Source organism: Balaenoptera acutorostrata, chromosome 19, assembly GCF_949987535.1.
Source record: "Balaenoptera acutorostrata chromosome 19, mBalAcu1.1, whole genome shotgun sequence".
Lineage (NCBI taxonomy): Eukaryota > Metazoa > Chordata > Mammalia > Artiodactyla > Balaenopteridae > Balaenoptera > Balaenoptera acutorostrata.
In genome coordinates this window covers 48,039,591-48,067,578 of record NC_080082.1, presented here as the reverse complement: position 1 = coordinate 48,067,578, position 27,988 = coordinate 48,039,591, and the positions used below count along the sequence as shown (strand labels likewise).

General features: G+C 44.5%; 1 protein-coding gene and 1 non-coding gene across 2 annotated transcripts in view; both read right to left on the bottom strand.

Moving 5' to 3' along the window:
• Positions 1-10,413: 10,413 nt before the first annotated feature.
• TRNAT-AGU (transfer RNA threonine (anticodon AGU)) lies at positions 10,414-10,487 on the bottom strand. Its single transcript has one exon. It is a non-coding gene; the product is annotated as a tRNA-Thr (tRNA).
• A 2,068-nt stretch (positions 10,488-12,555) lies between these two features.
• Positions 12,556-27,988, bottom strand: part of WDR88 (WD repeat domain 88) — a 46,949-nt gene continuing 31,516 nt past the window's right edge. The window contains exons 7-11 of the mRNA XM_007165221.2: positions 26,013-26,200; positions 23,850-23,932; positions 22,278-22,346; positions 14,650-14,742; positions 12,556-12,729 (exon numbers count right to left, since the gene is read on the bottom strand). Coding sequence (XP_007165283.1) covers positions 12,556-12,729; positions 14,650-14,742; positions 22,278-22,346; positions 23,850-23,932; positions 26,013-26,200 — 607 coding nt within the window. The remainder of the gene's footprint in view (positions 12,730-14,649; positions 14,743-22,277; positions 22,347-23,849; positions 23,933-26,012; positions 26,201-27,988) is intronic.

Genomic DNA, 27,988 nt, shown 5'->3' with positions numbered 1-27,988 from the left:
ACACCAAATTATGTAATATGTTAATATTGGGGATCTGAGGAAGGACTCTGTACTATTTTTGCAACTCTTCTGTAAGTCTAAAATTATTTCAAAATAAAAAGTCTTTTTTAAACCACAAATGGAAACCACCACACATATTGGAACAGCTAAAATAAAAACATTGGCGATACCAAGTGCTGGTAACGTGGTAGAACTTGAACTTGAATTCTCATCCATTGCTGACGGGAATGCAAAATGGCATAAGCATTATGGAAAAGACTGCAGTTTCTGATCTGGTCATAGGTAAGTGAGACATACACTTACCTATGACCCAGCAATCCCACACATAGGTATTTACCCTAGAAAAGTGAAAACTTATGTTCACATGAATCTGTATTTGAATATTTATAGCAACTTTATTCATAATGGTCCCAAACTGGAAATAACCCATATCTCCTTCAACAAGGTAAACAAACTGGTACATCCAGACAGTGGAATATCACTCAGCAGAAAACCAGGAACAAACTACTGATACATACAGCAACATGGACCAAAGAAACCAGACTCAAAAGGCTACATACAGTATGATTCCATTTATATGACTCTCTAACAGGCAAAATTCTAGGAGTGGAGAGTAGATCAGTGGTTTCCAGACGCTGGGATTTGTGGAGGGGTTAACTACTGTAAGGGGGTTAACTACAGGGGATATTTTTGGGGTGGTGAAACTTCTTCATCATGATTGTGGAGGTAGTTACACGACTTTATGCATTTGTCAAAATTCAACGCTATACACCAAAAATATGTAAATGATTGTTTAGTTATATGCAAATTATTATTAAATTAAATTTTAAAGTTTAGTTTAGGCTAGTATATATAAAGTCACAGCCCTCTTGATGCCTCATTCCAGTCTCCTCCCCACCTTTTCAGAGGTAAACACTGAAATGAATTTCATATCTACCCTTCTGACCCTTAAAAAAAAAGTTTTTTAACATACCTATATGTGTACATACCATAGAAAATACACCACTTGAGTTTGGGTTTGTTTTTTAAGCATAATAAACACTATCACATTGCATGCATCTTCTTTCCTCTGGTTTGGTTTGGTTTGGTTTGATTTGGTTTTGTCCCTTCAGAAGGTCTCTCGAGTCATTCAGGACATGATGCTGATGTGTCGCCAGGGCCCCAAGGGGACACTGTGGGATTCGCCCACCCAGCCCTCCCTCTTTTCCTCTGGGTGACAGCATCTCACCCAGGAAAGCCCTGAGGCCCATCTCTGGCTCACAAAGCTCAGCCCAAGATTTCAAAACTGGGGAAACTCTACCCATAGCTGGTGGGGCAGCAGGATGTCCGTCTGGAGCTGCTAGCAACCAACTCTCCTCCCATCTGGAATGGAGGCAACCCCAAGGGAAGCAGAGCCAAGGGATGGAGAATGAGCAGGTCCTGAAGCATTTTGGAGAGCCTAGGCCACCCAACCAGAAGCCAGCGCCACCCAGGGACTTCCCAGGGTCAGGACCCAGCCAAGTTCTCTTTTTCTTCAGTGGAAGGAGTCCTAAGGAGCACGCAGGGACCAGGTGCTGGGCTCCCACCTGCGAGGTCACTTCCCTTCCCGCCAGGGCTTCGGTCCTCTGAGCTGCCACACAGGCTGCCCTCATGCCCTCCATCCCATGTGCCTTGACACCGGCTCCTTCGACTGGACCCACCTCCAAAAGACACTGATGAAAATACCAGGAAACAAAACCCAGCCAGCAGCACATGCTTGGTTTACACACCCACTTTATCTGTCAGAATCCATTAGTCCCTTTGTCAAAGACTTCTACCTACATTTGCACGTTCTGTTCCATCATGTTGCTTGTTTAGCATTTGGGTGGTGGATGTAGTTTGAAAGAATTATACTATTATTTTTAAATTGTTACCAAAATTATAGACTATAAGATGCAACAGTAAACGTGGTTGGTTGTTAATATAAAATCCAGCATTCTCTCAAAATTACTGGGAGAAGTTGTACATGTTTATGTAGATAATAAATTGTTACACGCTAATTACAAATTTGTTCATTTTAGAATGTAAAGAAATAATACAGGCCTCATAATTACAGATCTCTTCATTTGTTTACCTCCAATCTCATTGTTTTTTTTTTTATAAATTTATTTATTTTTATTTATTTATTTTTGGCTGTGTTGGGTCTTCGTTTCTGTGCGAGGGCTTTCTCTAGTTGCTGAGAGCGGGGGCCACTCTTCATCGCGGTGCGCGGGCCTCTCACTGTCACGGCCTCTCTTGTTGCGCAGCACAGGCTCCAGACGCGCAGGCTCAGTAATTGTGGCTCACGGGCCCTGTTGCCAGCACAGGCTCCAGACGCGCAGGCTCAGTAATTGTGGCTCACGGGCCCTGTTGCCCCGCGGCATGTGGGATCTTCCCAGACCAGGGCTCGAACCCATGTCCCCTGCATTGGCAGGCAGATTCTCAACCACTGCGACACCAGGGAAGCCCTCCAATCTCATTTTGAAGTGCTGTGATCTAGAATAAACTCTTAGCTCTATAATGATATTTTACAAACTTAGAAAACGCGGTTTAGAAATACTTGCTTGATGAATAGGTTTATATAATTATATTCTGTTCTATAAGTTATGGTAATTCAAACAAAATTCTTTACTGTCATGCATTAAAAAGAGCTTTGGGACTCACTGAAAGAGGGAAATCAGGGGTGCACCTCCACCATGAAACTGATCAGCCTGGCCTTCTCCAGGTCTTGATTCTCATAGGTATGGATTTACTGAGTCACTGGCCTGGCAGCCATCTCAGGATGGCCTCCACCTCTGAGGCCACCCTTAGCTATGTGCCCTTGGGGCTGACCCGAGGAAGCTCTGCTGAGGAATTCATCAGCAGAGTCGCTCCCTGGAGCATCAACTGGCCTCCAGAACCCTCCTTAAAGCAAGGTTCCCACGCTCCATGATGCAACTCAGTCCCAGGTACACACAGCTATGCAAGGTAATCTGATGCACATAGCAGAGCAAGCACAGCCAGTGGCTGACTTGGTACCGTTTTACTGTTTAAAATACAAGCAACAAGGTCCTACTGTACAGCACAGGGAACTATATTCAATGTCCTGTAATAAACCATAATGGAAAAGCATATAAAAACAAGAATGCATATACATGTATAATGGAATCACTTTGCTATACATCAGAAATTAACACAACATTGTAAATCAACTATACTTCAATTAAAAACTAAAATAAAATAAATAAAACAAAATAAATAACTGATTGCAACAGCCTTCTAAGAAGCCACTCTCTGTTCAGAGGGAAGTGATGGAGTATCTCAGGGGCACAGACTGGTGAGGAACAAAAACATCAAGGCTGGAAACCAGCCCACACTAATTCTTACATCTGCCCTTTGCTCCCCATCTTAATGCCCCTCCAGCCTGAATTAGCCCCCCACCCAGACCTTCTAACCTCATGTTACAGCTCCCAGAGCACAGAGTAAATAAATCATTCTACGCCTAGTAGATACTTCACGTTTGCTGAGTTTAAGTGAAATTTTGATGAGTTTTTGTATTAAAATATAATCTAATTAATTATAAGAAATATAATGTGGTATGAAATGTTTTCTTCTGTTTCTATATTAGTTACCTATTAAGTTAAATAATAAAATCTTACAATTTGTACAAATACATTCAACAGTACAGTTTGATTGATAAAAATAACCACATGATTGAGCAGAGCTGGGGTAAGAGAAATTCATGACTGATTTTGTCTCCCCCAGCTGAGAACCCAGCACAGTGGAGACCTAGCTCTGGGCCCTTCCCTGACAGTCAGGCTTCTTCCCCAGAGGCTGTCAGCAGGTTCATCCCCAAGGCTGAGGCCTCCAGATGATCATTAAATGTGAAACCCTTCCCAGGAAGCAGCTAATGGGGTGTGTACATTTCTGTCCTCCTGGCCCAGATGAACCCCTATCTGGAGCCCCTTAAGCTGGAATTACACAGGAGGTAGAAATAGGGGGTGATAACACAGCCCCCAAGTGGAGGCCTGGCCCTGCCATGAGGACACAGGCAATAGGCAAGAAGAGTGAAATCTGCATGGAGCTGCTGGGGCAGACTGGGGTAAAGATCCAGATTGCTGCTAACACGACTTTGATTATTTTAATATTTTAATTGAGATTAACTCTCATGCAGTAAAATACTTACATCTTAAGTGTACACTTAAATGAGTTTTGAGTCTTTCGGGATCAAGTATGAGGTGGGAGAGTTCATTCTTGGTGGTTCCGTGCGCCACAGTCGAAGGAGGAATTGGGCCCAGAGGGGGCTTGGGAGGTGGCCCGAACCCACCAGCCAACCTAGCCCCCGGGTCCAGACTCCACCTGAGCCCCACCTGGGTCCTCAGCATTCTACACGTTTCTGCCTCCCCCTCCCTCCCAGTTCCGTTGGGAAGTCTAGATCTACTTCTCCCTACAAGACTGGCAGTGACCTGGCTGGAGACCTTAACATAAATCAGCATCAGTCTAGGGCGCTTGGTGCCCTGACTCAGATCCCTGGACTCAAGATTGCTTAACACGGGAGCGTCCCCTTCTAAGTCAGAAGAAACACCTCTGGGATTACATTCACGGAGGATTTCAAGCTCTAACCCTGGCCCTTGATTTAACTTGGAAGGACGTCCAAATTGTCTTTTCTACCTGCTGTACCCATGAAGAGAAGCAAAAGATTCTCTTTTTCTGAGGCAGCCCAGGAATTCTGGCGGGGACACGCTGACCAGTTCACCAGGGACCAATCCAACATTTATGATATGGGTGGGGACACAGTCCCAAATCAGGAGCCCACTTGGGATTATAATCCCCTGGGGGGAAAAGGGTCAGGAATCACAAGGTCCAGTGCCTATTAGAAGGAATGAGAAAGTGCATTTGGAAGCCAGTCAACTATGAAAAGGTCAAAGAAGTTACCCATGAGGAAGAAAAAACCCATTCTCTTTCAGGAACAGCTTGTGGAAGGTTGTTAGAAAATCTACTAACAGAGACCTCTCCACTCCCAAGGGTCAATCCCTACTGGGACAACACTTTACCAGCCAGTCTGCCCCTGATATTAGGCAAAAACTCCAAAAGTTACAATTAGGCCCACAAACCCTTATGTCACAACTCCTAGCGGTAGCCTTTGGGATATCTAATAATCACAATAAACTGAGGAGGAGGAAAGAACTCAACATGAAAAAAGGCAGGCCAAGGTTCAAGCTAAACTGATAGCCATTGCTGTCAGCCATGCCCTGCAACCTCAGAGCAACCCAAAGGGTGCAAGAAGGTTCAACCATCAGTCCGGAAATGAGACCAACAAGGGGGAATGCTTCAAATGCAAGTCAACTGGCCACTGGGCCCATGAGTCCCAGAAGGAGCCCCCTGGGCCAAGCACAGTCTGCAAACAGACCGGTCATTGGAAATGGGAATGCCCTCAGTCCCCAAGGGGAAGGGGGGCTCCTGCTCCTGAGATGGCCATGCTGGAAGACTGAGGCAGCCCAGGGATTCTGGTAGCTCCTCCCATAAGATGTCTATCTCCATCGAGGAGCCCCAGTGGTCCTTGATGTAGCAGGTAGGAAGATCAATTTTTTAAATTGATACAGGAGCCATTTACTCTGTCCTGATTTCTCATGCTGGGCCTCTTTCCTCTAAGAGCTGTACAGTGACGGGTGTCGATGGAAAGCCTCGCACCCGGTACTTTACTGGGCCTCTCACTTGCCAATTTGAGCAGCATTTGATATCACATGACTTTTTAGTTGGGCCTGAGTGTCCTACCCCACTACTGGGGGGAGATCTTCTGGGCTCCCTCAAGGCCATATTATGGTTAGGAAGCCCCAAGCAGCCCCTTGTCTTGACGCCGGCTAAGGCAGATCAACAAGAAGAGGAAGGGCCTATTCCCAGCCATATTCTACAAGCAGTAGAATAACTACAGTTTGGGACAAAGGAGTCCCTGGGAGGGCCATAAATGCCCAACCTGCGGAAATTAGCTTTAAGCCAGAAGCCACTTACCCTAACAAGAGACAATACCCCATTAGGTTAGAGGAAAAAAGGGGTTACAACCCCTCATAAATAGTTAAGACATGGCCTCTTGGTGCCCTGTCAGTCTCAATGCAATACCCCTATTCTGCCAGTTAAGCCAAATGTGTGATACAGGATGGTGCAAGACCTCAGCAGTAAAAGATGTCATGGTCCCTATTCACCCCCTTGTGGCCAATCCTTATAACGTACTAGCCCAAGTCCCTGAAAATGCTAAATGGTTTGCTGTGCTCGACCTCAAGGATACCTTCTTTTACATCCCAGTTCATCCCCCCTCACAATATCTGTTTGCCTTCAAGTGGACTAATTCCCACTCGGGCCAGATGAAAGAATACATCTGGACAATATTACCACAGGGGTTTTGGGACAACCCACATTTGTTCAACCAGGCCCTAGGAAAGGAACAAAGGGAAATATGCCTAAAAGAAAGGGCTATTCTACAGTATGTGGATGATATATTAATATGTAGCCCTACCATGGAAGCCTCAGATGAGAACATCATTGAAGTTCTTAATTTCCTTGGGACCCAGGGTTACAGGGTCTCCCAGAAAAAGGCACAAATCTCAAAGCAACAAGTTAAATACCTGGGTTACATTATAAACTCTGGAAGAAGACAGCTGTCTCAAGATAGAAAACAAACTATATTAGGTCTCAGTGCCCCAAAGACAAAGAAACATCTCCGTACCTTTTTAGACATGGCAGGGTTTTGCAGAATCTAGATCCCAGGACTTGGGCTAATGGCTAAGCCCCTATATGAAACCACTAAAAGCCCAGATACAGAACCATTACTTTGGACTGGGGAACAGGAAAAGGCTTTAATAGTATCAAACAGGCCTTCGTTAATGCTCCTGCTCTGGGTCTCCCCGATTTTAAAGAGCCATTCATTTTGTACATGGCTGAAAAGCAGGGGACAGCTCTGGGAGTCCTAATACAGCAGCTACGCTATTTCTCCAAACGACTAGATTCTGTGGCCCGAGGTTGGCCTGGCTGCCTTTGGGCAGCAGCTGCCACCACTTTATTAGTGGAAGAACCTAACAAGCTTACCTTTGGACAGTCACTGGAAGTCCGGACACCCTCCCCCCATCAAGTTCCAAGGTATTCTAGAGATCAAAGGCCACCACTGGCTAACTGGGGGCCGCCTTACTAAGCACCAGGCTTTACTTCTTGACTCCCTAGAGGTAACCCTCAAAACTTGCCACACCCAGAAAAGGGAACCCTCTTACACTCTTGGTGGGAATGTAAATTAGTTCAGCCACTATGGAGGACAGTATGGAAATTCCTCAAACCCTCGGGTTGCCATAGGACCCAGCAATCCCACTCCTGTGTATACCCAGACTAAACTATAATTCAAAAAGATACATGCACTCCTGTGTTCATAGCAGCACTAATTACATTAGCCAAGACATGGAAGCAACCTAAATGTCCATCGACAGATGAATGGATAAAGAAGATGTAGTATATATATATATACCATGGAATATACTCAGCCATTAAAAAGAATGAAATAATGCCATTTGCAGCAACATGGATGGACCTAGAGGTACTAAGCAAAGTAAGTCAGAAAGAAAAGACAAATACCATATGATATCACTTATATGTGGAATCTAAAATACAACACAAATGAACATATCTGTGAAACAAAACAGACTCTCAGACATAGAGAACAGACTTGCGGTTGCCTGGGGGAGGGAAGGATTGGGAGTTTGGGATTAGCAGATGCAAACTATTATATATAGGATGGATAAACAACAAGGTCCTACTGTATAGCACAGGGAACTATTCAATATCCTGTGATAAACCATAATGAAAAAGAATATATATATGTATAACTGAGTCACTTTGCTGTATAACAGAAATTAAACACAACATTGTGAATCAACTATACTTCAATAAAATTTTTTCAAAGATTGCCACAATAAATAAATAAATAAATGTTTTGATAAATACATACCCCTACCAAGATAAAGAGCACTGCCATCACCCCAAAAAGTTATTTTTGGTGCCCCGTCTCAGTCACTCCCTCCACCATATAGGCAACCATTAATCTACTGTCCCTATGATTAATTGGTACTTTCTCAAGTTTTATGTAAATGGAATCATAAACTCTGTACTGTTTTACTCTGCCCAATGTGAGATTTCATACACATGGATGTAAGTATCAGAAGTCCATTCCTTTTGGTTACTCTGTAGAAGTCCATGGCCTGGATATGCCGCAGTTTATCTCCTGTGACAGACACCTGGGCTGGTCCCAGTTTTTGCTATTGTACTTAGAGCATCTGTGAACATTTGTGTGCAAGTCTTCTTGTGGATATTGTTTTAATGTCTCTTGCTAAATACTAATTTTTCTTGGATAAATACTTGGATTGTTGATAACCTGACTTTTCTAATTCTGATAAGATGACATAATTTCTACTGTTCTGCTAACCCCACTGGGCCCTTCCTCTGCCAAAAATTATTCTGTTACTCATATGTATTACAGATATCTCTTTTTGGTTTGTAAGTTATCTTTCTTTTCCCCTTAAAATTAAATTTATCATTCAATATCCCTATTTGCACAACCCAGCATTTGAAAAGACAGGCTAGCTGTCCAAAAAAACCCTCAAAATGCATAATCCAATCAAGAGAATGTGACCAATTTTTTAAAAGTCGTGTGTCCACAAATGCCTATTATATTCCAAGAACCATTAGGTAAATAGACATATGTGTCTCCCCACCTCTCGGGGCTTAATTCTCTTTGAGAAAATGGACAATAGACAAGATGATTTCAACCGTGAAAAGGCTGTAAAGGAAATAAGCAGGATGAGGTATTGGACGCTGGCCTGGGGGGGTGGCAGAGACTCCTGGACAGAGCATGGTGAGGGGAGGCCTGCCAAAGAGGTGATACACTTGCTGAAGTCCATTTCTTTAAAAGGCGCAGGAAACAGCATTCCAAGCACAGGGCACAGCAAGCAGAAAGGCCCTAAGCAGGAATAGCATGGCATTTTTAAAGAAAAGAAGGAGGGGTGGACTCAACCCTGGGCCTCTTTGTCTTTTCTGCCTTTGCTCACTGCCCAGGAGTGCTCACCCTTGCAACACCTTCAAAGTTAACTGCTGCACGCAAGACTGGTGACCCGCAAATGCTTTTCTCCAGCTGACCCTCCCTAAGACCCAGACTCACACCCACAACCAACATCTCCCCTTAGCCACCTAATAGGTAAATGCTCAAAACTGACCTGGAATACCTCAGGCTAGCAGTAAAGATGAGCCAGAAAAAAAAAAACAAAATAACCCAGCGCCACAATGATTCAAGCCTTATTACCAATAAACTCATCTCCAGTTGGATTAGGAGGATGCTCCCAACAGAAATGCAAAGCTTCAAAGTATCCCTACAGGTTTTCCTGTGCAACGCCAATCAAAACCAACCAAGCTGCAAAGGGCAAGAACTGACCCCCAAAGAAGAGGGAAGACACACACACACACACACACACACACACACACACACACACACACACACAATAAACTCAGACCCCTGGGAGACGGAGAGAAAGGAACTGCTTCTGGAACAGGTGATCTGACTGTTGGGAACACAGGCTGATACCGTAACTGCAATTTCTGCAGCTCGTTTGGGACTGTCCTGTTGCATCTGACTTGAATTTTGTTTCGTTTGACATGAGAATTCCTGGGTAACTTTTAATTCCAATGCCTCACTGCACCCCCAGAGACTCCGATGCAATTTCTCTGGGTCAGGACACACAACCGTCTACTTATGCAGCCCCGGGCCTTAGAGTTCAGCCAGAAGCCGGCTGTAAATTTGGCACAGGGAGTCCCAAATTTCCAGCTTCCCTCCCTGGAAATTTCATTCTTTCATCAGCCTGAGGGTCACGCTGGCCGGGTTCAATCCTCCGCTCTCCCAGGCGCCCGTGACTTTGGGCCTCACTTGACCTCTGCAAGCCCCAGTCTTCAATCTGGGGAATGATGATCCGGATCGCGTGGCTGGAGAGAGGGGAGTAAGTCAAAAGGCCTATGTGAGAGGTGTCAGGTCCAGTCGGCCGCTTCCAGAAGAAATCGACGGAGGAGTGCCCGGGCTCGGCCTCCAAACGCAGCGGCGGCGGAACCTGGGCAGGTTGCTCGCCCTGCGGGGCATCTCTAACCCCAGGAGTGTTCCCACGGCACCCGGGGAGTCCCGCGCCGCCTCCAGGGGACGTCCCCTCTGCTCCGGAGGCCGAGTCAAGGTTGCCCCGCAGCTCAAAGAAACCCTAGGGGCTGACTCCGAGGAGGGCCAGCGCCCCACACCGCCGCGGGCAGGGGGGCATTAAATTGGCTTCTTAAGCTCCCCCTCACACCCTCAAAGCGAGGAGGAACTGGGTAGGGGCGCAGAGCAAAAGAGGGCGTGGGTAAAAAGAGAGCCGAGACGCTCGGTTGAGGCACCGCTGGGATTCGAACCCAGGATCTCCTGTTTACTAGACAGGCGCTTTAACCAACTAAGCCACGGCGCCGCCCGCACGAATAGCGTGAGAGTCTGTTCCCCATCACCATTTACTGTATAGGCTGCGTGCACGCGCACAAGGTTTGTCGGCGGCTAACGCATGCGCTGTGTAAGGTCCTCGTCACAGGCGGCTTAGACCGAAGAGTTGTACTCGGAAGCTGGAAGCTCGGGCAGTGAGCAGTGGGCGGGCTCGGGCGAGCTAGTCTTCCCAGTGTTGTAGTGTCCGCCCCCGGCGTGGAGCCAGGGTGGCCCATCTTTGGGGAATGCTCGCGCAAGACCCGGTCTTCGGCCTTCCAGAACTGACGCAAGCTGTCCGGCGAGGCCGAGCCCCGGCCCAGTCCGGAGATCCAGGGCCCGCTAGCGCGGCCGGGCTGCCGGCTCCCCAGCGTCGAATCAGGGCTCAACCCGGCCGTGGTCCCGCAGTGACCACGCGTCGGACCCATCACACTGGCGCCCTCAGCCTGGGAGGCCGGTTGCCCTCCTCGGCCGCACGCTGACCACCGGGGTCTCCGGCGCCGTCAGCTCTGGGGGCTCATCCGTCCGCCGGTGGAAACCAGACCCATAGCTTCAGTGGGGCCTCTTCCGCGGACCCTGAGCACGGGGAGAGTCCGGGGGCACTGAGGAGACCCTGAGCAGGCACTGAACGATCAAGAGCTTAAAGGGGCCCAGGCCGCTGGCCTTAGAGCATCAACGCCATACGTGGGAGGTTTCCGCTGCCAGAGAAAGGCAAAGCCCTCCCCACTCAGGCGTCTCACTTGCCCCTCTGGGGCTCCTCACTCAGACACATCAGCCACTTCGTCACAACACTTTTTAGAGTGCCTTTGAGCAGCAACAAAACCAAAACCTTTTAATCCATTGGCCCAGCGATTTCTCCAGTGGGAGAGCCTCATCCACAGAAATGTAAGTCTCTGCAAAAGTATGTACACAAGAAGGTTCACTCCAGTATTGTTTGTAATAGCAAAAAACGAGAAGCAACCCAATTGCCCGTCCCTGGGGACAGTGGATGCAGGCCTGACATCCTCCACAGCAGTGAGGAAGAATACATGTATGTATGTCTTCATGTGCCAGAGAAGGGATAAGACTTCTCTTCCAAAACGAGCCCAATTGCTGGGAGGCTGATGCAGTGGAGTTTTGCCATGTTCATGCATCATTCATGTAAATTAATGGATAAATACTGAACAGCCTGCTGAAGGTGGGCAGTCATCCTGGTTGTGACTAAGGAGGGTAGCACCAAGCACAGGACCCGCCCAAGCAATGACTACCAGGTTATGGTGCTCATGGGCAGGATTATAGGATGCCAATCAATTAACATTAAATAAATCAGTCCTGCAACTAAGTTTTTTAAAGAGGACCAAGGGGCATACTAATGATATCTGATGGAGATCCTGTAAGCCATACCAAATGGAAAAGGGAGCCCTTCACGTTTAACTGATACCTTGCTCTTTGTGAAGTAATTGATTACATTGTACGCGTGGAAGCAGGAAGGAGGCTGTACACATGCATGGGCATTCTGGAAAGTAAAGAAACTGGGGTGGAGAGCAAGAAGCATTCTGTGATGGAAATGCCCACCACCCACTTGCCTAACCAGACCTTCCTCTGCTCTGAGCGGTGGCCATCTGGGGGCATTAGCCAGGGAGGCACCCACAGTGCCATGGTACAGTCCCCTCCACAGATGGAGCTACACAGCTTCCTCTTCATTCAACAAACCCTTCCTCAGAGGCTGCGGCTGCTTTACACGGCAAATCCAGACCCCAGAATGTGTTCCGAAAATGAGACAGGATGGACACCAGGACAGAGAATTTAGAAAGAGCAAAAATGTTTCTAGAATTCACATGCACACTTGTTTTCCAAAAGAATCTCTATTTATTCTGCATGTAAACTAAAGACAGAGGGATCCCCAAGGGGCTGTGGAGCTGAGGAGGCAGCACAGTGGTGGGAGCCCAGCCAGAGCGTGGCCCCTGCCCCAGTCTGACAGGCCCACCTGCTGGGGAGGGGCCCCAGAGAAAGGCCTGTGCAGAGCCCCGAAACCTATATGACAGGTGGCCTGTGCTCAAGCCACCCAAAGGCTCCAGTGGCCATCAGCCATCCTCACCCCGGCTGTACTCCCTTGACAGTGAGACCTCCCCTTCTGATGATGGTGAGGCCTCTATTGACAAGTTTTTTGCTTCGATCCGGCAGAACACACATTTGGTGACTGTTTCAGAAAAGATGTCACTTTCGTAGATGGAGAAAGGCCTGTCACATTCTTCACACTGACATGAAATATTTTAAAAGAGTAGAAGGGAGGTGCTGATCAGAGGAGATCAAGGCATGCAGTTAGAATTCTCCCGCCTGATCCAACTGCCTTGGGCCGGGCCAAGGCAAGAGCTGCCTCCCCTCTCTGGGGCTCTAAGCGCACAAGGGTAGAAACTGCAGGCCACTGAGAGGGGATAAGCACAGGCTTCCCGCTCTCTTCCCTCTCAAAAGCTATGCAGGTCCTTCCAGCTCATGTCCCCTGCTGTGGGGTCCCAGGGTGGCGGGGAGGAGTGGAGAGCCACTTGACAGTGCTGAGGACTTGGGGTGGGTGTCTAACCTCACCCTCTGTTCTGTGCAGAGCAAAAGTATAGGGCCGAGGGGCTATCCTAACTCCCTGACATCCTGGGGACACCTAACTTTTGAGAATCAAGTAGGCAAGACTTCTGAACGAAGCAGTTTTTTTCTAGATGATGAAGGTGCTGAGCATCCTTCTCTGTCTTTGAGCTGAAGCACCCAGAGGACAGTGGATACAGCGGCACAGCTCACTTGCAACATCTTCCGACCAACAAGTGAGCAACACCGGGGGTGGGCTCTCAGGCCATGGGCAGAGGTCTCTCAGGGCTCCCACCAAAGCGCAGTCCCCCTGAGACAAGCCGGCAGGTGGCAAGCCCCTGCCCTGGCTCTCCAAGCCCCTGTGCTTTGCCACTCTTGCCCGCTCCAGGGCACCAAAGCCTGCAGGAGAGACGGGGCCAACCCCGCCCAGGGCAGGTCTTCTGGGAAATCTGGCCTCTGAAGTTTCTCGTATTGAATCAGAGCAAGTCAAATGCCACGAGCTCATCTTTGCTACAGCTTCAGGTAGGTTTCTTTCTTTTCTTTCTTTTGTAAGAAAGAAATTCAATCCTTTACCTGCCCTATTCTACAGCATCATTTCCCACGACCCAAGCCCAGAACAGCAGGGCTCAGAGGAAGCAGCTCCTGGGTCCCGCGCCAGGTGGAGGACACAAGCACTGCTCTGTACCGTCAGCTTCCAGCGCCTAAGGGCCGACATGGCCACAAAGGCCATGAGGACCAGCTGGCCACAAAGACGGGCTTCCACCTGGGTCCCACCCCTCACCTCCCTGCCCCCCGGTGCCAGTCTCCAATTAGCCATCCCCAGAAGCAGTGGCTCCCAGCCAGGCCTTCTGAGTGGAGACAGGCCTGGGGAGCTCCAGGATTCACAAGGGCCCAGCAGGGACTCCTCAGCCTCTCGAGGTGGCAGCCAGGTGCCTGCACTGCGAGGCCCCAGCAGGGACTGGCCTCCACTGCCCAGGGCCAGCCCTGGCTATACCTGGTGAAGCAGAAGATGCACCCACCATGATCATCCACTAGAGAATTGGGACCCGAGCCCCGTCCATGGGAAACGGGGCACTGGGGACCTGGCCAGGGTTCTGCAGCAGGAGCGTAGGAGGCCCACACGGGGTCCAGCTGTGTGCCAGCCTCCGTCCAGGACTCTCTCCAGCCTCATCTCCTCCCACCCACCCTGCTCACTCCTGCCTCAGGGTCTCCACATGGGCTGTTCCCTTTGCTGGGAAGTTCTTTCCCTAAAAGAGTTGCACAGCTCACTCCCTCACTACCTTCAAGTCTTTGAACAAATGTCATCTTCTCAATGAGACCTATCCTGAGCACCCTTTAGAATGCTGCAACTGCCAGCACTCCCGTTTCCCTTTCCTATGTTATTTTCCTCCAAATTACTTATCATCATGTGACTTACTACAGATTTTTCTAATTTCTTTATTCATTGTTTGTCTCCCCTTTTAGAAATGTAAGTTTCCTCAGGGCAGAAATGTCCATCTGTTTGTTCATAGTTTTATCCCCAGTTGCCCAGTTGGTTCAAAGAATAAATTTGTAGAGAGAACTAATGAAAGCCTTCGTTTGGCTTCATTTTACCCTATACCAACCTGTTTCAGCTTTAAGCCCCGGGCCTTTTTGTACTCGATTACCAAAGGAATTTGGTCAATTTCTTCAATATTCCATAGTCTCATGGTCTTATCCTAAAACAAGTTAAACAGCAAACCAGCAGTCACAAAATGGGATCATTAGGCTTGGATGACCCAGGGAGGGGCATGGCATCCAGGTTACATGCGGACAACTTCGACCCGCAGAGGGACAGTTAGGGTGACCAACTGTCCCAGTTTCTCTAGCACCATCCCAGCCTTAGCACTGGAAGTCCCACGTCCCCCAAACTGGAAGCAACCAAGATGTCCCTGAATAAGAGAATAAACAAACTGTGGTACATTAATGTGATAGAATATTATTCAGTGATTAAAAAAAAAAGAAATGAGCTGTTAAGCCACTAAAAGGACATTGAGGAGCCTTAAATACATATTTCTAAGTGAAAGAAGCCAGTCTGAAAAGGCTACATACTGTATGATTCCAACTATATAACGTTATGGGAAAGGCAAAAATATGGAGACAGTAAAAAGGTCAGTGGTTGCCAGGGGTTCTGGGGAAGAAGGGGAGGGATGCAGCACAAGTGCAGCACAAGGAGTTTTTAGGACAGTGAAATTGTTCTGTATGATACTGTGATGGTGGATACATGACATGCATTTGGCAAAACCCACACAACATAAAGAGTGAAACTTAAACCATGGACTTTAATTAATAATTATATATCAATATTAGTTCATCAATTGTGATAAATATACCACACTTAATGCAAGTGGCAACTGGAGGGTGAGGTTATATATAACCCTCTGTATGATCTGCTCAATTTTTACGTAAACCTAAAACTGCTCTAAAAAAATAAAATCCATTTTTAAAAAAGACATCTATGCTCCTTAGAAAACAGTGGTCACTGAATTAATTTGGGAATACCACTCAAATCCATTATCTCAGCATTCCTTTGATTAGTCTTATGAAACTGAATGTGGTCAGCAGAATAATGTTCTCCCCCCCCAACCCCCCCACAAAGAAGTCTACATCCTAATCCCCAGAACCTGGGAATACGTTAGATTATATGACAATGGGGAATTAAGGTTGTAGATGGAATTAAGGGTGCTAATCAGATCTTAAAATAGGGAGATTATTCTGTATTATCCATAACCACAAAGGTCCTTAAAAGTGGAAGTTTTAGTCAGAGGAATAAGTAACAATGGAAGAAAGGCAGAGAGAGATACAATGTTGCTGGCTCTGAAGATGGAAGAAGGGACCACAAGCCAGGGAATATGGGTGGCTTCTAGAAGCTGGAAAGGCAAGGAAGTGGATTATTCCCTAGAGCCTCCAGAAGGGAAGTCCTATGGACACATTGACTTTATCCCAATGAGAAATTGGGATACTTCTATCCTACAGAACTGTAAGATGTTAAATATATGTTAAGCAGTGAAGTCTCTGGTGATTTACTATAGCAGTAATAATAATATTAAAAAACGAACACAGTAAGTAATGTTACATTTCCTGATTTGGCAGTTGCAACTAAACATCCTGTGGAAGAACAAAAGGAGAAAGTCTGGTGACATATATGTTGGCCCTTACAGTATAGAGCTGTCAGATTTTATCAACAATCATACTTTCTACAGTATATCAAGTGAGTTGTCCAATCATGATAGACAACAACAACAACAAAGTTCCCCCTAGCTCTTAGATACTTTGATCCAAAAGGTGGAGTTTCAAATCATCTTCTTGATTTCTGTGAAGTTTTTAATGAAACTGCAGACAACATAAAACAAAAGCATGTTGACGTCTTATGCAAATACAGACTAGACGCTGCTCATCTATCTACATATTCAGCAGACAGTGCAAATGTGAATTTTGGCAAATTCCATTCAGTCCATTAACTTCTTACCAAAGTAAATGAAAATATCTTACCTGCTAAATGGCCTGCACATCCTAAAAAGGAGTGTGATTTGCTTACCTGTGGTGTTGGGTCTTTCCTAATAAACGTTTTTAGTCAGTTTTCACCTTTCTCAAAATGTGCAGAAGCACTTAATAAAAATGATGACTTTATAGAAATGGAAGAAGATATCTTCCCTAAATATATGTCTACAAGATGGCTATTATCATTGCTGGCCTTAGAGAAGATGTTAAAATCTTGGCCTGCCATAAAATTATATTTTTTAAATGTGGGACAAGAAGAATGTCCTGTAATTTTGAAATACATTAAAAATGAGAATGGAGAAAGGGATTACAATAACACTGACAGTTATATACTGTTTCCCAAAACTGTCTGATAATCTTTAAAGAGGCCACAACAAGCATAAAAAAAGGATGAAGTGACCTCACGTGAATTGTAGGTTGTTACAAAAACTCATACAGTGAAAAAATGATTTGGGAGTTCCCTGGCAGTCCAGTGGTTAGGACTCGGTGCTTTCACTGCCATGGCTTGGGTTCAATCCCTGGTCGGGGAACTAAGATCCCGCAAGCTGCGCAGCATAACCAAAAAAAGAAAAAAAAAAAAAAAGATTCATTTTTTGGAAATAAGACAGTACTTTTTAAAAAATTACCAGAGAAGGACAGCCAAGTTAAACAGGACATTCTCAACTTCTTAACTAAAACTGTAACTAATTTGAAATCCAACTTCATTATCAGAAATTCAAATTACCTCTGTGCTTTAAAACCATTTCCCTGAGAAAGAGAGATTTGACTTACGATGACAGCAAATGTAATACTTCAGAGTGTTTAAAATAATGGACATTTTAGACAATGGAGAGCCTATATGATTAATTTATCATGGCAGAGAACCTGATTGACAAATACCTGTTCTACTAAAACAAGCTTTTAGACTTCGTATATTTGGATATTTTTGGAGAGCTGGAAAATAATTCCTACAAATCTAAAAGTTTGTTGCTGCTATAAGTAAAATCCTAAGTATTCCATGCTCAACAGCTTTTGTTGAGAGGGTATTTACTTTGATGTCATAACATCGGGCTGACACCAGGAATCAATGAAATGTGAGCTGCTAAGAGCAGAGCTGCAAGTCATCGTGAATTTTACATTTGACAGCATTTAGTCTTACTACTACATAAAAGAAAAGAAGGATGTCCTAAAGGCTGAAGGTAGTTCAGAGAAATATTATTGGGAAACATAAAAGTAAAAATATCCTACTGTATTATGGGACAGAAAGAAACATGTCGTTATTGGATTTTTTAATGTGGTAAAATATACTTAACAATATTTATCATTTTAACCATTTGTAAGTATAATTCAATGACATTAAATACACTCACAATGTTGTGTCATCATCACCATTATCTATAACTGAAACTTTTTATCATTCCCCCCAAAAAACTACATACCCTTTAAACAATAACTCCCCATCTCCCCTTCTCCCAGCTCTTGGTAACCACCATTGCACTTTCGGTCTCTATGAATTTGACTACTCTAGGTACCTCATATAAGTTGAATCACACAGTACTTGTCCTTTTGTGACTAGCTTATTTCACTCAGCATAATTTCCTCAAGGTTCAACCATGTTGTAGCATGTGTCAGAAAGTCCTCCCTTTTTATGGTCGGATAATATTCCATTGTATGGATATACCACATTTTGTTTATCCATTCATCTGTCAGCAGACACTTGGATTACTCCCACCTTTTAGTCCCACCTTATTGTAAATAATGCTGCCATGAACATGAGTGCACAAGCATCTCCTAGAGTTCCTGCTTTCAATTATTTTGGGTATGTACCCAAAAGTGGAATCGCTGGGTCATACAGTAGCTCTATGTTTAACCTTTTGAGAAACTGCCAAACTGTTTTCCACAGCAGTTATACCATTTTACGTTCCCATCAGCAATGTACAAGTGTTCCAGTTTCTCCATATCCTTGTCAACACTTGTTACTTTCCTTTTTTTTTTTTATTATAGCCCTCCTAGTAGGTGTGAAGTGGTATCTCACTGTGGTTTTGATTTGCATTTCCCTAAGGACTAATGATATTGAGCATATTTCCATGTGCTTATTGGCTACTTGTATATCTTCTTTGAAGAAATATCTATTTAAGTCCTTTGCCCACTTTTGAATCAGGTTGTTTGGTTTTTTGTTGTTGAGTTTTAGGAGTTCTTTATGTATTTTATTATTACCTCCTTATAAGATAATTGATTTGCAAATATTTTCTCCCATTCAGTAGGTTGTCTTTTCATTTTCTTGGTAGTATCGTTTGATGTGCAAAAGTTCTTAATTTTGATGAAGCCCAATTTTTCTTGCTGTTGTTGTTGTTGCCTGTGCTTTTGTTGTCATATCTATGACAAAGTCATGAAGATTTTCCCCAATGTTTTCTTCTAAGAGTTTTATAGTTTTAGCTCTTAAGTTTGGGTCTTTGATCCACTTTGAATTAATGTTTGTATATAGTATAAGGTAAGCGTCCAATTTCACTCTTTTGCATGTGGATATCCAGTTTTCCCAGCACCAATTATTTAAAAGACTGTCCTTTCCCCATTGAATGATCGTGGTACACTTGTTGAAACTCAATTGATCACATATGTGAGGGTTTATTTCCAGGCTTTCTATTCTACTGCACTGATCTATATTGTCCAGTTTTCATTATTATAGATTTGTAGTATTTCATTGGGAAGTGTGAGTTCTCTAACTTTATTCTTCTTGTTCAAGATTGTTTTGGCTATTCAGGCCCTTTGCAATTCCATATGAACTTGAGGATCAACTTTTCCATTTCTGTGAAAAAGGCTATTGGTATTTTGATAGGGATTGTGTTGAATCTGTAGATCATTTTGGGTAGTAATGACATCTTAACAACGTTAAGTCTTCTTGGCCATGAACATAGGATATCTTTCCATGTTTATAGATCAGAAGAATTAATATTGTTAACATATCCATACTACCCAAAGCCATCTATGGATAATCCCTATCAAAATCTCAATGGCATTTTTCACAGAAATTGAAAAACAATCCTAAAATTTGTGTGAACTCACAAAACACCCCAAATAGCCAAAGCAATCATGAGAAAGAAGAACAAAGCCTGGAGGCATCACACTTCCTGATTGCAAACTATACTACGAAGTTATAGTAGTCAAAACAATATGGTACTAGCATAAAAATAGAGAGCCCAGAAATAAACCCTCACATATACAGTGAACTAATGTTTTTTTCTTTCATTTGGCTGTGCCGGCACACGGGATCTTCATTGCGGCATGCGGGAGGCATGCGAACTTCTTAGTTGCAGCGTGTGGGATCTAGTTCCCTGACCAGGGATCGAACCCAGGTCCCCTGCATGGAGAGCACAGAGTCTTAGCCACTAGACCACCAGGAAAGTCCCTACAGTGAACTAATTTGACAAAGGAGCCAATAATACTCAACAGGCAAAGGTGCTGGGAAAACTGGATAACCACATAGAGAAGAATGAAATTGGACCCCCATCTTATACAACTCACAAAAAGTTAACTCATATGGATTAAAGATTTAAACATAAGACCTGAAACCATAAAGAGAAAATATTTGTAAATCATATATCTGATAAGGGTCAGATATCCAAAATATATAAAGAACTCATAGAATTCAATACCAATAACAACAAAAGACAGAGGAAGTGAATAAACATTTTTCCAAAAAAGACATACAAATGACCAACAGGTACATGAAAATGTGCTCAACATCACTAATCATTAAGAAAACGCAAATCAAACCCACAGTAAAATATCACCTCACTGTTAGAATGGCTATCATCAAAAAGACAAGAGATAAGTGTTGACGAAGGGAACCGTTGTGAACTGTAGGTAGGAATGTAAGTTGGTACAGCCACTGTGGAAAACAGTATTGGAGGTGCCTAAAAAAATTGGAAATAGAACTATCATATGATCCAGGAATCCCAGTTCTGGGTGTATATCCAGAAGAAATGAAAGCAGGATCTCAAAGAGATATCTGCACCCTCATGTTCACTGCAGCATTACTCACAATAACCAAGGTATGGAAACAACCTAAATATCCATAAGTGGATGAATGGATAAAGCAGATGTGGTATATATATGCAATGGGATATTATTCAGCCATGAGACAGAAGGAAATCCTGCCGTTTGTGACAACAAGAATGAACCTTGAGAGTATTATGCTAAGTGAAATAAGTCCGACAGAAAAAGACAAATACAGTATGATTTCACTTACATGTGGAATCTAAAAAAAAACAAGCTCATAAAAACAGAGAATAGAGTGGTGGTTACCAGAGGCTAGGGGCTGAGAGAAATGGGGAGATATTGGGTCAAAGGGTACAAATTCCAATTATAAGATTAACAAGTTCTGGGGATCTAATGTACAGCATGGCGATTATAGTTATTAATCCTGTATAATACACTTGAAATTTGCTAAGAGAGTAGATCTTAAATGTTCTCACCACAAAAAAGAAATGCTAATTATATGACATGGTAGAGGTGTTGGCTAAGGCTATGGTGGTAAGCATTTTGCAATATATAAGTGTATCAAATAAACACCTTGTACACCTTAAACTTACACAATGTTACATGTCGATTATATCTCATAAAGCTGTTAAAAATAAATACATAAAGTGTCTGTTTAACCAATCTTACTGTATTTATATTCAATTTTTTAAGTCTTACATTTATGTATCTTAATACATAAATATTAAGATACATAATATTAATACATATATAATAATATAGCCTATAAAATTTAAATAACCAACAAAGTTTTTTTAAAGTCAAAGTAAATTGCTATATCAAAAGACAGAAAGAAACATTATAAAATATATTTTTCTTAACCATATTTGCTTAATTATCCTACTATCAGTTACTACTAATCACTGTTATTGACTAGTTCTGTTGTTTTTTTGTTTAAATAATAGCATTTATGTAACAGAAAAGTAAATAAGACATAATTTCAAATAAACACTCATTTTTGATACTTTGTCTTGTATTTTTACTTTTTTCCAGCTTTACTGAGATATAATTGACAATATTTTTCATATTTTTTATGCTAAAGTAACAACACATTGGCATATAATTTTTATTATGTATTATAATATTATGGAGTTTTTTTGGTCAGGTGTGACGGTATCCTGCATTGGCTCTCTAAGAAGTTGATCATGGCAGGCAGAGTCTTGCCCACATTTTTATATAGCTAGAAACCCCCAGCCTAGAGAATGAGATGGCTCTAACAAAGGTTGGGGGACAAGGTTGGACCCCACTTCTCTGGTGCTCACACATGAAGGACAGCCCTCAGGATATCCTGGGCTGTCCGTTATGTGCCATTGGCACGGGAATCCCAGGATGCAGTGAGTAGCGAGGGAAGACCCACCTGGAACCTCAGGGTGGTCTGCTTGCCCACGAGCTGACCCCTTTCCCTCCAAGGCCCCCTGTTGGCTCCATCACTTACCAGTCTGGACAGGCCCTTGCTCCAATGAAGTTCAAATGACAACTGTGCAAAGAAATACCTGGCAACTTCCCATATGAGCAAAGGACCCACTTCCCACGTTCCCGCTTCCTGGATGGGGTCGGCCTGGCCAGGTGTGGCCTTCAGACTGAGCTGCTCGGTCCTTCAGACTGAGGAATTTTACTTGACAATGCACTTCTGCTAACACCAATTCTCACAAATGTGATAGAGATTTTAAGTCACTCAAAGGTTGGCCACTTTTACCTTTGAAGCAGACAGGATCCATTTCTTGTTTTTGCTAATGGCAACATCCATCACCCAGTCATTATGGCCCTGAAGAAAAGTAGAATTTTAAGAGGACCTAGAAAAAAAAACCTTTGAAAGAACAACCAAAACCCAAAAAACAAAGTCAAGAATCCAACGTTGCTTACTTTTAAGAGCAATTAATTGTGCTTCCCTGGTTTCACCCACGATATTTAAAGTGGAGTACAAAGTGTAAAAGCTTGGGATTCATGTATATATCACAGCACCATATGAGTTTTTAAAAATAGTACTCTGGTGCTTAGCACAATGGGGAAAAAAGAATTATATTCCCAGCTGGTCCCAGAGCACCTCTTGCAGGTTTTTGTTTGCATATTCTTTGTTCTAGGAAATACCACTTAGCAATCCTATTGGTGAGGGAGCTTTTGGCTTCAAGTAACTGCAAACCTACCCACTGTGGCTTAAATAAATGGGGGTTATTTTCCTAGGGTAAAAGGAGTTTAGAGGAGATAAACACTTGCTGGTTCAGACACTTAATGATGTCAGAGTTCTGTGTCAGCATCTGTCTCATTCTTTGGCCTTCCCCTAATGGAAAGAGGTGAATGGTGAGGCGTGGTATGAGGGAAGGGAGCAACAGTGAGGTTAAACTGCTGCGCAAAACAAAAGGACAGGAATCAGAAGAATAGAGAGAGGAGAGGAGAGGAGAAGGGAGGATAGAATGGCCTGATGGGAACACAAAGGGACTTCTAACCACAGTGAGGTTGAACATTCAGTTTTAAGCCATTCACGTGCTATGATGTAAACTCCCTTTGCCTCTCCGAACCCACAGAGAAGAGAGTCAGATAGAACAGCTTTGGGATCCTGAATGTTATGGTGATCAAGGGGACACAGTCCACATTTGGGTCACAGGAAATAGAGAAACCAAGAGTCATCAATGCAAGCATTCACAGCCAAAGGCGGCCATGAGATCACAAGACCAAGGGGTATGCAGAAGTCTTGGGGTGGGGGCAGCTGGAACAGAGGCACTGAAGTAGCCAATCCTGGGGCTGCCTAACCTTTGGGTTCTCGTTGTGTTGCACAATCCATCTCCTTACCATACAGCCACTTTGAGTCTCCTCTAACCTGCAGCCAAAAGTACTCACCCACCATTGACATCCACCATTCTGGAGCCCCACAGCTTTCTATGCATGCACAGTAATTTCTGCTGTTCGTAGACACTGCCCCTCCTCGGAGTTTTTGCATTTGCTGCTTCCTCCTCCTGGAACGCCCTTCCCCAAGATCCTCACTCATCCAGCCTTTCTTTGCCATCCAGTTCTCAGCTCAAATGCCACCTTCTCCAAGAGGCCCTCCCCCTGTGCATTAGTCCCTGGAGTCTGTTTCCATCATATCACCCTGTCGTGGCTACTCTGTGTCACTCATCACTATTGAGGATTTGCATGTCTGACCTTGCCCACAGAGGTGTCAGCTCCATTGCGAACATTTAGGTCTGTCTCACTGTTGTATCCCCAGCATCCAGCACCCAGCATGAAATGAAGAATGAAGCTCAGATCTTCTATCTGAGGCTGGCATTGGTACCTTCAAGGAGAGCTTCCGGTAGCCTTCTCCTACATCCCAAATAGCCACAGTCTTGTCGAACCCTCCAGACACAAGAAAAGAGGCTGGAACACAAAATGAAAGAGTCTCGGGGGGTCACCTTCCTCAACCAACTGTTTCCTCCTCTGGTGAGGCCAAAGCAGGCTGCGGAGGCGTCTGTGAGGTGCCACCGTGGCTTGACTCTGAGGACACTCAAACCCCTTCCGGGTGTGACTCAACAACCCCCAATCAATTACAGTTGACGCTCGATATTCATGGTAGTTGCGTTCTACAAAGTCATCACAAACACTCAATGAGTGATGACTGGTCTTAGGGGAAATGGAGGGTTAGGTTCCTGTGAGCCTCTGGTTACAACATTTTCATTAACCCATCAGTACATAACCTTGTTTTCTGTCTGTTTCTGTTTAACGACACCTTAGTTGATACATATTGCTTATTTATTAACATTGATTTCATGGCCGTCAGCATTATAACTCATGTCTGAACAAAGCGTATCTAACATGTGTTTTCCCTGTAAGGCACTTCACAGGCTTCTTGCAGTTAGGACACTAGACAGCACTTCAGCCCTATGCTGGGGGGCCCCCTTAAACAGCAAAATCATCAACAAAAAGCACAAAATGCAAAAACGTGGGACTAAATAGATCACAACAAGGACACCTTATGATAAGAGAACTGAAAGAAGGCGGAGGGTCGCCTTGTTCAGCCTCAGCTGGGACTGTGTGCACATGGCAAGCTTGTTGCCGCTCTGCATGTATCTATGGGTGGCTGCAAAAGTGCCAGGAGTGTTGATTTTAGGCTTACAAATAAATTTTACCCAGTAGGTAAACTCACAAACACAGAATCCGCAAATAGTGATGACTGACTGACTATACGCAACTCTGAAACCTATAATGCCAAGGACAGAAGCTGGTGGGGCACCTCACAGCGGGGTCTGACTTACACAGAGGCTGCTTCTGAAGAGGGAAACGTTTCTCAAGCCAGGCCCTGACTATGTGCATATTGGCTGGGTACTCCCCTTGACACACAGAGCAAGCCCCACTCCCCACGAGGACTGCGGAGTATAGTAATAACATTTGGCTCCTGGGTGTCAGGAGCAGTCACAGCTCTCACTGGGGCCAGTTGCCCCTGGCTGTTTCCTGGCATTGCTCCTGGTCACATCCATGCCCCTTCATCTGAAAACAGCTCCCCCATGTCCCATGCAGAAACACCCCTCACATATTCTCAGTGCCTCTGGCTCAAAGGGTACCGACTCTAACCTCCAGCTCTAAGGATGGGCAAGTCCCACAGGCATGGCCAATCAGAGCCTTTCATCCCCTGCTAAAGGGGCTGGTTCAGAGATGGGCATGTGTCCCCAGCTGAGCCAACGCGAGTCTTCCCTGGGACTTGTGCGGGCACTGCCAGAAAGAGGTTTTCTCTTTCTCTAGGATTGCCAGTGGCCAGAACCTTTGTTGGCCTGGACCACCAGAGGCCATCTTGGCATCCTTGAGGAGAAAGGTTAATACAAGAGAGAAGCTGAGCTGAAGGATGGAGCGGAAGGGCTGGCTTCCTGAGAGCATTGTCCGAGTGTCTGGACACAGCCCTCCTGAAGGGAGACCAGCTCCTGGACGAAGTGAGAGAGTGGCATGGACATACATACACTACCAAATGTAAAATCCATAGCTAGTGGGAAGCAGCCGCATAGCACAGGGAGATCAGCTTGGTGCTTTGTGACCACCTAGAGGGGTGGGATAGGGAGGGTGGGAGGGAGGGAGACGCAAGAGGGAGGGGATATGGGGATATATGTATACATATAGCTGATTCACTTTGTTATACAGCAGAAACTAACACACCATTGTAAAGCAATTATACTCCAATAAAGATATTAAAAAGAAAAAAAACAATAAAAGAAATAGATTTTTTAAAAAAAGTTAATAGATTTATCTTGTTGCTTAAGCTATATCAAACTGAGTTTCCATCATTTGCAAACTTGTGCATGTGAATCTCCCTCTTGGCTTTTCTGTTCTCATGGAAAATAAGTCCACCCTCACCACTGGCATCATTGGAAATCACCTCTTTATACTAAGGAAAGTCCACATGAATGGAATGTGAGGAAATCTACCCCAGCACTCCTACGGGTGTGGAATCCTTCCACATTTAATTACTCACTGTCTCTGGCAAAGTGGCAGGAGCTCACGGAACCTTCATGACCCTGCATCAGAGTCACACAGGCTCCACGGTTTCGAAACTCCCCTGTATGAACGTTCCATATTTTTAAGGTTTTATCCCAAGAGCTTGTACACAGAAAATGGCCACTGAAGGTAAAACAGCAGTTTGAGATTGCGTTGGTGTGTGCTCTGAAACATATATGGAAGGGTGCACACGTTAGTACATCACTCCTGGAGGATCCGAGGACACACTAAAGGGGAGGTGAGTGGAGGGGGCATTGGAGCTGATCCCCTGTGACCTCATGGACATCATTCCTTTGATCACTGCCTAAATGGTCTAAATATTAATTACTCTGACTATGTCACACTGTTCCAGGATGTCCCAATAATGGCAATACTGACTTTTTTTTGTTGGATAATTCTTTGTGGTAGGGGGCTGTCCTATGCATTGTAGGATGTTTAGCAACATCCCTGGGTTCTACTCACTATATGCTGGTAGCCTCCACACGCAGTTGTGATGACCAAAAAATGTCCCCAGATATTGCCAAATGTCCACTGGGGGACAAAATTGCCCCTGGCTGAGAACCACTGCCCTATTCAGAGCTACTTGAGGCTTGAGGAAAAAGAGCAGCTGGAAAAGTTGTCAGTGATTGATAGTTAATGGACTAACAGCCTTTCAGGTTTAAAGTGGGTCTCTCCTGCTCTCCCTCCCTCCTCGTTTCTCTCCCAGACATGGGCGCATGGCTCCTTCCACCCATCCTCCTCTCCCACTCCTCTCTCACTCACTCCCCCTACTTCTCCTCACCCCAAATGCTCTCTTTTTTCCTTTCCCCTTCTCCTTATCTGTCTTCAGTGTCACTAAAGCATATTTTAATATTGGGCATTTAATTAATAAAGTTTGGGGTTATTCATTCTCAATTTTTAAATGTCTTATTTTTTTAGAGAGAAGAATTGTCAGAATTTTGCTTTTCTTTGTTTTGTTATGATCTTCAAAGTATTTTCCCTGTGACTGTCATCTCCTGTTACAAACAGAGTTTTCAAGCAAACTTATAAACATAATTGAGCATCTCTGAGTAGCCTGGATTATAATATCAATTCATCTAAATGAAGAAAAGTTTGAACAAAACAGTTTTCTAGAGTTCAAGTCAGAGTTTTAGAGTCTTTTAGTTCTTTGAAGCTCACAAACTGAGTAGGATCAAAGGAGAAGAAATGTCAGCTTCCCAGGGGTGTCCAGGCTTAAAATGTCCAAATCCCAGTGCCTGGTGAGGCAAGAACCATCCCAGCATATACTGGAGATGAATAACAAGCCCTCCTCTGAATCCAGAGACTGTCACTGAGGTTTAAACCAAGGCTCTCTCTCTTTTCCAGGATGCGGCTCTCATTTCAGATAAACTCCACATATCATAAAAGACCATTTTACTTAGTACAAAAGTCTGGGGAAAGCGTTCTGGATAAGATGGAGTCAATGTACTGCTCCCCTTTCCTCCTGTTAAGTACAGCTAACAGGGGCTTCCCTGATGGCATAGTGGTTAAGAATCCGCCTGCCAATGCAGAGCACACAGGTTCGAACCCTGGTCCGGGAAGATCCCACATGCCTCAGAGCAACCCCGCAGAGCGACTCAGCCCATGTGCCACAACTACTGAGCCCACGTGCCACAACTACTGAAGTCTGCCTGCCTAGAGCCTGGCTCTGCAACAAGAGAAGCCACCGCAATGAGAAGCCCGCACACAGCAACAAAGACCCAATGCAGCCAAAACTAAATAAATAAAATAAATTTATTTTTTTTAAAAAAGTACAGCTAACAACCCTGGGCATTTATAAAGCAAACAGAAGACTGCAAAAGGTGGAGAAGAGAAGGCAGACCAGCTAAGGATCTTGGGACCCAAGGATGGCATGCTGTTGAGTCCCTGTAGTTTTCTTTTTGTTTCTTATATCCTGGACTGGGTACCGGGAAAGTCTGCAACCCCCAAAACAAT